The sequence below is a fragment of the Anopheles coluzzii genome, chromosome X, assembly GCF_943734685.1.
Source record: "Anopheles coluzzii chromosome X, AcolN3, whole genome shotgun sequence".
Classification (NCBI taxonomy): Eukaryota; Metazoa; Arthropoda; class Insecta; order Diptera; family Culicidae; genus Anopheles; species Anopheles coluzzii.
This window is the reverse complement of record NC_064669.1, coordinates 7,676,881-7,688,609: the sequence shown is the minus strand read 5'-3', so window position 1 is coordinate 7,688,609 and position 11,729 is coordinate 7,676,881. Positions and strand designations below refer to the sequence as shown.

At 44.0% G+C, this 11,729-nt stretch overlaps 1 protein-coding gene across 2 annotated transcripts; it reads right to left on the bottom strand.

Annotated features, from left to right (window-relative positions):
* Nucleotides 1–1,063: 1,063 nt before the first annotated feature.
* Nucleotides 1,064–2,069, bottom strand: LOC120950203 (protein C19orf12 homolog). 2 transcript variants are annotated; one of them, XM_040368059.2, is made up of 2 exons: nucleotides 1,988–2,069; nucleotides 1,064–1,824 (listed from the first exon to the last, which is right to left on the bottom strand). In XM_040368059.2, exon 2 carries the CDS (start codon nucleotides 1,747–1,749, stop codon nucleotides 1,327–1,329), a length of 423 nt encoding a protein of 140 aa, XP_040223993.2. In that variant the 5' UTR covers nucleotides 1,750–1,824; nucleotides 1,988–2,069; the 3' UTR covers nucleotides 1,064–1,326. The 2 variants fall into 2 exon arrangements, with proteins under 2 accessions (XP_040223993.2, XP_040223983.2); XM_040368049.2 differs by having other exon boundaries at nucleotides 1,064–1,770; nucleotides 1,873–2,061.
* Between the last annotated feature and the right edge of the window lie 9,660 nt (nucleotides 2,070–11,729).

Sequence of the window (11,729 nt, the reverse complement as noted above, 5' to 3'; positions counted from 1 at the left end):
CTCGAAGCCCCATTAAAATTAGTGTTTTTAAGGGAGGTCATCAGTAACTAAAACCAAAACTAATTCCATACCGGCCCTGATACCAATACATAACCTTTTCTGTCTCAAGATCTGCACATGACCTAATGCCTAAAGGACCGGCGCTAAACCTATGCAAGTCCAGGAGCCGATATTGATCCCAAACCGATCCAGGAACCAACACTAATCATAACGGTCCTAGAACTGATCATGTATCCATATCTGCCCTGGAACCTATCATAAAACCTTAACGGTACTGGAACTGATAATGAACCCATACAAGGCCAGAAACCGTTCATGGACCCGTTCCGGTACTGGAACTGATACCGAATCCATACCGGTCCTGGAACTGCTATTGAACCTATACAGGTCCAAAACTAGCTTCTGATTTTTTTTATTATCAATAACTGTACCTGGAACTGTACCGGATTCGGCATCGGATTCGGAACGATATTTGGACCTGGTTCGGGTAAGTATCCGATGAAATTTAAGTTTCAGTCGACAAACCATACCCGTAGTAAATGAGCAGCGTAGGAAATATCGTAGAAAATTTAGTAGAATTGGTATATTGATTATTATTTTATCGGTCTTAATATGTAAGGCTTCAAAAGGGTTGTATGGAAAATTTGTTTTGCTTTCAACAAAAAGCAAAATATTTAAATATTTAGGCATCAGATCTTGCATCTTGTACTTGCATCCATTTATCGAACAATTTTTTTTTAAGTATATAGCTCTGTACTGTTTCCTTTCCCAGTTTGCGTGAGCTAACGGGCTTGCCTGACCTGCAGGTGGTCAGGCTCACCTGAGATTAAATTATGACGAAATCGGACTTCAATTTACACCAGAAGTGATGCCCATTAGGCTGCATCACGCACACGGATACATACGCGTGGCCGTTTAGACTTTGCTCCTTTCACAATGCTCGACAGCTGAAGCGATCGGGCGTTATCTCTGGGGCCGGCGTTTCGGGATTTCACGCGTTCTTATCGCGTACGACTGCTCCAATATCTCCCTCTCCAACAAGCAATGATTAGCTAACAGTCGGTTGCTTCTAGCCGAATAATTTGAAATTTATTTTGCTCTCCCGCGCACAAGCCACGCTACTTTCTATGCTTAACTATTATCTTTTTTTTTTTTTGTTACAAAATCCCATCACAAGCTTTATATCTTAATAAATAATTAACATTGAAAAAGGCACACCAGAGGTTCGTCAATTCCCTACCGATTAATCTAAGCTACCACTAACCGCACCATATCAGAGAGTGTGTGTGTGTGACTTAGGCAAGCAGTGTGCGCGCCACAGGGGGGTCAGTCGATGATTTGCATGCGCATCTCGTTCGTTAGAAAGGTGACGACCGTCGCGAGGACCGCCTTCTGGGCGGCCCCGTTGGCCGTCAGCAGGGACAGCACCATCACCAGATCGGTCGCGTGGAATTCGGACAGCGCGGACACGATCCGCTGCTTGAGCCGCTCCTGCTCCTGCACCGTCAGGTCGTGCCGGATGATCTCGCTGACCGGTTTGAACTGATTGTTGGTCATGGCGTACGCGACCAGCCCGCCGACCGCACCGCCCACGAACAGGCCGACCGGGCCGGCCAGCAGCCCGCCGAGAAAGGTGGTCGAGCCGGCCACGGTCGCGCCCTTGGCGCTGCTCTTGAGCGTCACGCGCATCGACTCCTTGTCCGTCAGCGTGGCCACGGCATCGAGCAGCTCGCGGGTATTGATCGGCATGGCTTTAGGACGGCTGAGACGCTGCAAAGGACACGCACACACACATTCAGGTTACTTCAGATGGAGAAGAATCCTCTATAAAAAAAAAAACACAAAGGAAGCCAATGCAACCTTTAAGCTTACCGGACGGAAAAAAATACGCTGAAACAAAGCTGCAGTGCTGTGGTGCTAATGCGCATTCGAACACATTTGAGTGCGCTAGCAGGTGAGCTGATTGAGCTGTTTTGCGTTTATTTACCTTTTCTGTATTATTCTCGCTCCACGACCTCGCCAAGTGTCACTCTGTACTGTAATAGGGCAGCTGTAAGGGAAGGTAATATCAGAGTGCGTCGCAGTCCGTATTTGGTTCGCGCGGAATGACAGTTAACGGGTGACGCTGCGCCAAGGCTGAGATGAAGGCTCTGCTACACGTGACGCAAATAATGCCCGCTCAAGCGTGAGTTAATTATTTCCATCTGCAAATAGTTCGGACTGAGTAATATCAACTTAAAACACTGTCTAAGGAGAGAATGGAAGGAATAGGAAATTATGTTATATGAGAACAAATGCTGGGACAAGTTTTGATATTTCTTAAAAGATTTTACTGAAAAATGGATAAGAAGCGCTGGAAAGATACACTGCGGAGCGCCGCTTATGCCCCGGTTCATCGGGACTTGACTTTGCGAATAACACGGATAAGGAGTCAAATAATATATTTTATCACAAACCCCATGATAAGTTTAAAAAAATTATCTTATTTTTCGATAAAAATAGCCCAGTTTTGATTAATTTCATGTTTTTCCAATGAGAATATTTGAAATTTACCATGAATTGTAGTGTTTTTTGTACTGACAATGTGCTCTAATAACTGTTTTTTTTTCAAATATCCGCCTCATAACGCAATGTCACCTATGTATTGAACTGTCATTTCTAATCATTTCTGTCATCAACGCAGCCGTTGAACGCGTCCCGGTATTAGCTAAGCATAAGAAATAGGGTCAGCTAGAATTTAGTTTAGATTAGAACTCACCCGCGACAGACTTGTAAATGAATTAATAAAAATATATGTGTTTTTTTCGGAACTTGGCATGTCCCAAGCATAATTATATATTCGGCTATTCGAATGACTGCATCAGTATCGTAGGCGGGTCCTTAAGATACGGGCAATACTCCAAGTTCAGAACATCCAGAGCTGTCCGAAACCGCTAGTCGGCAATTGGAACCGATCGGAGTAATCGGAACTAATGATGTGTGTTCCGTAGCGAACCCATTAGGTTCATTCCATTGATTAACTGGAACGAGCGGAACTTTGATGTTTTGAACCTAGTAGGTTTGTTCGGAACTGTAGTGTCGGTCGGAACGGTAGGGTCAGTCGGAACGGTAGGTTCGGTCGGAACGATAGGTTCGGTCGGAACGGTAGGTATGATCGGAACTACAGGTTCGATCGGAATGGTAGGGTCGGTTGGAACGGTAGGTTCGGTTAGACCTGTAGGTTCGGTCGGAACGGTAGGTTCGGTTGGACCTGTAGATTCGGTATGTTAAATCGGAACAGTTCGGAGCAGTTACTATTGCGAACTGTAACTTAAATATTATGCCCTTGGTGAATCCGAACTAGTATTGGCCGTTCCGGTAAAAACCTAGTGAAAAATATCCAATGTTTTTGTTGGCCTTTTCGTTCCAATCCTTTTTGCTCTTCCGTTCCGTTCCGTTCAAAACGTACACTACTTCAACAAAACCTTGTAACAAAACCAGTACTACTTTAAGTTAACACTACATCCCCTAACACCTTACTGTATTGTGACTAACCTTGGCTAGAACAGCACAGCGGCCGATGTAAGCTTACTTTGCGTAGCAACCAACAGTAATGTCTCGAAAAGGTATTGGAATTTAGGAAAGTAAACCAGCAACTCTTATGTTTGTATTTTCCATGTTTTTTTTCATTATCTTGGAATTAAAATGCTCATATTAAATAATAGGAGAAATATTTACAGGAAACAGAACATGAAAAAATATGAGCCCTTACTTCAACCGAGCGCGTATCGGAATTAAAGCTTTTTGATGTTATGTGAGAATGTTAGGATATGAAGAACTTAATTAGTTTCTGTCCTTTTGCGAAAGGCTTCCATGTAAAGTATTCAAATAAAGCCCATTTTGTACAAACACCACAAAAAAAGTTATATTCTTCTGGATGGTTCTACCAAATGTGTGCAAGCAGCCTGGGCAACAATTTATAGCACGCCTATTATGGCACGCGTAAATGAACCGCCAAATGAACCCGGTACTTCATTGGAAAACGATTGAATGAACACCGTAAAGCTCGCGGCAAGTGAACTGGTGAAGCTTTCGCGAAAGCATCCGGCAACCTTCCGCAAAGTTTGAATCAATTTACCGGTAAAGCACCGTTTAGCGATCGTGGAGCAACAGGGCAACTGCGAGGATAGTTAAATATAATTAAAAATCTGTCTTTATAAATATCTGCAGGGCGAATCTGCCTTAAGGATTATCGATAACGTTCAAGTAATCACCTGAACTGAATCATGAGATGTTAGCTTTCATTAGCAAAGCAAATGATTTATGTTTAATACCTTTTATCTGCCATATCCTGTGTGCGGGTACATAAATTAATTGCAACACTCCATTCGCTCCCTTGGCCACTGGAGGAAATCAATCAGCAAACGTTTTGACATCACGCAAGCGGCATGCCATTTACGCTACGTTTGCAACGCATTTGCTCGAATGCTCTCGGTTCGCCTTCCCTCGAGTGGTCACGCAAAGGTCAAAGGGAACCATTTCTTATGCTTCAGCGGGCCGTATGAATGCCTGGTAGCAAAAAAAAAAACCGAGCGCAGGGAGTAAAACAAAGCACGGCAAAGCACATATGCATATGGAAGGCATATCCTGCGTCGGTCAGCTCGCCCCGCCAATGATGGACGGCCGGAGGTAGCTGCAACCCGCCCTTTGTCTCCCCCACGGGAGTATCCGCAGCCCGCTGTAAATAGCGGTGAAAATCATCGACAGACGCGCCAACGACGCCAGGTTTTGCCAATATCTGCAACGTGAAGATACGGACGGATACGGTAGATTTGCGAATAATTTGCCTGTCCGCAGCGGGGCGGACAGGATTCTGCGGACTGTGGGTAGAAAGAAAAGCGCCTCCAAGCTCGAGCCCCAGTTTTTGCTACAGGAACGCACCGGCAGGATTCGTAGGCGTGTCCTGGCTGGCTCGCTGGCTGCCCGGAGCCGTCGGAGAAAATGGACTTGGCCCGGTTTGACGCGTGGGGGACCCCGGCCAACGCAAGGTGAACGTTATGTGTATAGGGGCACAGCCCGACCCGGTGACACAGCACAATGTTGCGGAGGTGTATAAGTGTTTTTTTTTCTTCTTCTAAGTGTGTGTGTGTCCTATAAGAAGCATAAAATGTTTTACAAAAACCGCATGTAAATGCGCTCGAGGGGGGTCTGCCGGGAAAAGTGCACCAAGTGAATAGAAAAGGGAAATAATATAGGGTTTTCTTTTACACTATGTAACCTTAAACATAGCCTTGTTCCCGCACCCTTCCTCAGCTCGCTCCCATTGCTCACCGCCATATCACTTATCTCTCTCCCTCTCTCGCTAATCCCGTAAAGTCATTGAATGTTTTAAGAGTGACGTTTGGTGTGTGCTGTGTTGTTGTTGTATTTTTTTTTCTGTTGTACTTCTTCTTTCAATTTCTTGCAGCGACTTTTTTACCCGTGCACACATCTCCTCCCCAGCCCCTTCGCAACGCGGTTGACAAAATTTGAATGGTCGAACGTACGACCGGCGCAAGCAACAAAAACCCGCCGTTCCGCAATTTAACGGTTGACCCGCCCGAACGTTGCCGGAGCGAAACGCGACCAGTAATCGACGACCAAACGCCAAACGCTATCTTTCATCGCGCTTGCAGCGCTTTGTTTAGTGTTTTTTTTTTATGCCATGAAGGTAAAGTGGAAGGGGGTAAAGGAGGAGAAGAACGACCGTTTTACTTTCTGTGTGGCGTGTATTTGCTGGGCGATTTTGGGCGACGGCAAAGGATGCTGCTGCTTGGAAAATAATTGATCCGAAACCGAAGTTTTGTCGGTGACGTTTCATCAGCGCTGCGTGGCGGGACACAAGGGGCACAAAGGTTGCGGCCAAAAGGGGCGCGATATTCCCGCGGAAATGGAAAACATGTACATGTATACACGAGCGAAAACGGCGGAAACAGTTTATCTGTGGTGCGATACTCCGTCAGCAAAAGAACGACCGATTTGGCTGTCAAATATGTGTTTAATTCCATTTTGTTGCTAAAACTCACCAAACATTATAAATTATAAGCAATTAAGCATTAACATTGAGACGGGAGCACGCACTAGTAGTTGTTTTCGTTTCGAGCACAACAAAATACAAATATAAATAAGGGTTTAGCGCACTCAGCGAGCGAGGCATCAGTAGCTCAATCGTTAGCGTGCAGGTGTTAATATGATCGCGCGCGCGCGCGCTCAGCTCGCGACAAAATCTCGCTCTCGTAAATCGTGCTTTGTTTTGAAAAGGCTGAAAAAAAGTGTGGCTTTTAAATGAATCTCGGTAGTGTTTTAGATTTAGTAGCGCATTAATCTCATCCGAAATTCGCAAAGCTCCTTCTGCTGCCGCGCCACAAAAATTTAGAAATGGTAGAATGCATATGTGAATGATTTGATTAAAAATAATGTAGTTTCAAAAGGTAGTAAAACACTGTTAAATTCATCAACTGCGCTGACCTTTTTACTCTACTATTTTAAGCACGGGAAATTGAGAGAGAGAGAGAGAGAGAGAGAGAGAGAGAGAGAGAGAGAGAAAGAGAGAGAAGAGTCATGGGGAAAAACGTTTTATTTAGGTGTGTTTACTTTACTACTCCGCACGCACGTGCTTTTGAACGTAGATCGAGCGTAAATAGTCAAACACAAGCGCACACGGTTAACGCCATGCCCCCCGAGACTAAGTACTAGGAAACTTGTGCAATCAGACACACACACACACCTTATATGTTATATGCTGTTGTGTTTGGTAGTAACTGTAGCAACAAACAACTTTTTTCTGTTGCCATTTTAGCATATTATTCTGGAAATTTAGTAATCACGATACTTATGGACGTGCGGGTTGGCTTCATTCGTGGGAAAAGTTAAATTGATTAATTGTTAATCGGCTCGTGATAAACAAGGGATATCTGCTGCGTATCCAATTTCGGTGAAGGGCAACTGCGTTTTAGCTTAATATCCTTGTAACAAGTCATGCTGAGCATTTTCTCAATGTGTTGTCAAAGCGTTTCTCTTTACGGCTAAGATTAATCAAATACAAGTACACTGTGTGAATTTTTGAATTTATCATCAATTGATGAAGAAACACTCCCGATAATAGTTTGCTCATTTCTATTGTGCAAGAAGCACAATTAAAAAAATCGTTTTTAAAAGGAGAAAGCTAGATTGCTATCGATTGGGCAGCAAAATTTGAGCATTGATGATCGTAGTGAGATCTCAGTTGGTTTTCTGAACTAATAATACAAACCATCGCGGTTCATTTACAACTGAAAATACTTTAAAAAAAAAGATGCTTGAAGACAAGAAAAAATCAATCAACAAAAAATAAAATAGCACAACAGTCACACGAACCAACCCGGAACTGAAAATATGCGCAAAATTAAGCTTAGAATTTAATGCATCTCAATTCCAAGATTTAGTAATGCCTCCCATAAAGAGTGATCACAGTCAACGGTCAATTAACACATAGTTTGATTGCGGTTATGGTGCGTTTTTAAAACACTTTATGCCGAATGCCGGGAATTCGAGCTCGAGTTCACGTGGCACGTGTCATCGGGCCCGTGCCGTAACGCCGCAAGTACGCCGACCGGTCGAAACGAAGTGCGCCTGTTCGAAGGAATGCGTGTAGTGCGCATTCACACCAAAAAGGGAAGATATAATTATATATGAAATTGACACAGTTTGTGTGCGAAAGCAAGACCCGCACCGAACCATTTTTCCCCTTTGTCGCTGCTGCGCGCTGCAAACGCAAAGGGCACCGAGCGCTTTAACGAGCGCATGAAATGTCTCGGAAAAAATGCCCTTCATTCGGACATTAAGAAACAGCGGCGATAAAAATAAAAATGCTCCAGCACACTGTGGAGCGTGAATGTTAATGTGCCCAGCTTAAGCCACATTATGGTGGCAAATAATGAATGGTACGGACATGCAGGAGCGGAGACATGAGAATAGACAGCAACAACCAAAACAAAAAAAAAAAAAAACACGCCTCAAGCAAAGCTCTTTCGGTCAGTTCGCGTGGGCCTGGAGACGGAGAAGAATTTCTTTTCTGGTGCGCGCGTACAAGATGGTCAGCCGACAGGGCCGATGGGAAGATGTCCAGGTGCTGGTGAGCGTTTCCTGTGGTGCAAGATTTTTTTAGTTGCAATTATTACATCCTACATTACACTCGGTGATTTGTCGCGCAGCTGGGTACCTGGGTCCAGGATGCTCAAGGATTTCTGCCAATGTCTTAGGGTCTTTTGTTTTTTTTCCGTTGTGGGAATAATTTCCTGGATGCTCCAAAACACCCACAGCAGTTGCTGGAGGATTCTTCAGGTTTTCTGCCCGCTACCGGGCCGCACACGTTCAGCGCAGTGGAGCATCACGAGCGGCACGAGGGCGTGCCATCATACGGTGCAGTACCTTCGCGGACGTGCCGATATGGCCCGCGCCCTCCAGGTGTGGAGTAAGGATTAAGGCACAGACCGTTTGACAGACCGGGACTGGGACCTAGCACATAGCTATATCTATAAGGACAGCGCCGCCCGACGCTACATATACCTCTTGCCCACATAGTAACGACCACCGGCTGTAAACTCCACCCCTATCCTGGGTCCTTCCCTTCACACTCCCCCTCTCCGCTGTCCTTCCAATGTGTCTCTAACCGTTTTTTAAGTACAAAAGACCCCGGACATTAGTGAAGTTGCTTCCACCAATTCCTTAGTTTCGCCATTGTTTCCGGGGTCGGGGGATGCTATATGAAGGGAGGTTGTGTGACCCACAAAAACAACAAAAACTTGAGGCCATCCTGCCGGCCCCCGTTCGGTTCTCTTACCTTTGCATGCTTTATTATTTCTCTGTTAGTGTTGTTTTGTGCTTGTTTTGTTCTCTCTCGCTCGCTCTCTGTCTCTTACCTTTGTTGTTCTAGTTGCACTTCAACTATTTTAAACCCCTTTTTCAAGGGAATCAAAAGGACTCCAAAAGAATTCTACAATTCTACAAAAAAAAAAAAACACCGTCTTGTCGTCTTGTGTGTTGGGTTCTTGAGGTTTATTTTTTATTTTTTCCACAAAAAAATGTCTCTTGGGTACTTTGTAATGGCCTCCTATCCCCCCAACCCAGCTCCTCCCCGCCCTGAGGGCTACTTCATGATCCCTCCCCCCGTTACTCCATCTTTCCTTTCTCCTCAGTCGATTAAAATGTCAAGTCACGGCGGGAAGCGAACCTCCCGTCGGCATTTTCTTCACTCCGCCCTGTTGTTTCTCATCCATCCCTCAACGTGCTGGGCCGTTGCATGCTGGCTGGGAATTGGCGATTTTTGCTTTTTAAATGCGTCTGCAATTGTCCCCTCCCCCTCCCTTGCCACAACCATCCCTGAGCGAAGGGCTCTAGTTAAACAAACAAGAAAGAAAGAAAGAAAGGAAAAAAAACACACACATAACAATTAAAAACAAACTATTATAAAACTTACCTCTCAAGCGGACATCTTGTTCGGGATGGGAATGAAAGGGGGGGGGGGGGGAATGGAAATGTGAAATATGTTACCGAAACCGCACGGGCACACAATGGTGATGGGCACACAATGCCGCGCGAAAAGGGGCAAACGAACAAATAATGGCGCAGTAATTGAAGCGATCCTTGTGTGCGCTGTCGTTACCGTTGTATATACCTTCCCTACGTGTGTGTGTGTGTGTGTGTGTATTTTGTTTTCTATTTCTTTTTCGATTAACTGCACTTCGCGCATTGTTGGCCGGTGGCTCTTGGGCCCCTTCTCGTTAGCCGCGCCAGCTCTGAATGCTTCCCTCCCTTTTGTGCTTAATAAAATGGTAAAATGTTTATTATTTATCTTAATACGCACTCATAACCCGCTTACCATATAGTGTGAGCCTTTCTCTGTGTGTGTGTGCTTCAATGTGATAAATACCTCCTTCCAAAACGCGAACAAAAAAGGATAAAAGTAGTTTACAGCAGCAGATCGCGCCGTATTTGGTTACGCGATAATTCATTGTTCGGTCGAGATGCACTTCTCTACCGCTAGCACATCAAGATCTCTCTCTCTCTCTCTCCCTCTATGTGCGTGCTTTTTTTTCTTCGTTTACTATTGTTTGCTGGTAAATGTGTTTTGTCGTCCTTCTTGTTTTCTTTTTACTTCTACATTTCGATAAGCGAGCGCTGCTCCCTGTGAGCCACGCAAGGATTAATCGACCAATAGTCGAGGTTGAATAAAAGTTAAGAGGAAAACAATTACAACAAACGTTTTGTGGGTGATGGGCGACGCGGGCGACGGGTTGTGCGGAGCAATCGTTTTGTTAACTGACTTGCCTGCTATTGTGCGCGTAAACGTTGTACAATATTGGATGTTTTTTGGTGTGTGTTATTCTATTTTTTTTGTTCTTTCTTTGAAACTCAAGTTTCATTGTCTGTTAGATTATTTCCGGTGGATAGGAGAGGAAGGTTTTTGAAGTTTTGTTTTTTTTTTTTAGGTAATTCGTACGAACCGCAAACCGTTCGATGGTGATGTGGAACATATGCGCGCGGCATACGGTTGCTGTACAGCGTGGCTTGGGTTGAGCTGGTCGTACAGTGGTGCCGGCAGCGCGGAGCGCTGACACCATGGTTGTTCTGCGTTCAAAACTCAGAGTTTTAGTATTGAGTGTGGGAGGGAGGCGCGCCGCACAACCAAGAATAATTAACTAAATATTATTGCAAGCAGTTTTAAATCAACATGAAAGATATTGATTAGGATTTAATTTCAGTCACTAACATCACCACAAGAGGAGAGGATCATTAATAAATGGATACACACTATATCGGTAAACATCAAAATAAGTATCTGGGCATATTGCCATAATAAAAACTACACAAATTTACTGACGGACCCCTATGCGAATTTTCGAACCTATGTATCTTGGGACCCTAAACATTTCTTATATAAATTGAACCTATTCAGATATCATAAGTTTATGTTTTAGGCAGCATGAACTCAAATGTTGGCGTCACAGAAAATATAGGCTTAATCCACGCAAGATTTGCGTTCAATTCATGAAACCACCAGCTCAAACAAGCTCGACCCCGCCGGTATCGAATTTACACTCTTTCAAAGAATACATGCCTGGAATATTTCGAAGGCAGTAATATGCAACCTATTCAGGATCTACAGTCGTGAGAACTAAATAACTCGATCGAATTTTCAAGTTCGCTGAGTTTGATAGCTGGAGAATAAGCTGACTGGAGCACGGACTGTAGAGTGAAAATCTGTTGAGATAATTTAAAGTTAAGTTCCAGACGCCTTAATTCAACAGTTACATAGTGGAGAGAAGAGCGTTCATTAATTTTTTCTCAATCAAACATTAAACTTAGGTAGAGTGATCCTGGAGAGGCGTGCTTATAGGTTTATGTTTATGAAAGATATTGCATCGTTTCTTTCAATCATGTACATCGCTCTGATAGTCTCCTGCAACTGCAGAGCATGTTTTGATCGAAATGAAATTGAAGAGTTAGACCGATTTTTTGTAGAAATAAATATTAATATTAATTATTCCAGGTTTTATTATGTCATTTCTATAATGTGTTAGACAAATGGTTTCTAGTAAGTAATGTTTTCTAGTAGCTTTTCTTTCTGCTAAATTGCGCAGAAAAGCCATTTTCTGGTGGATTGCTTCAGTGGACTGAGTTAAACTTGCAGAGTAACAATCTTTCCTTAATTTACTCTTTGAAGATCTCGA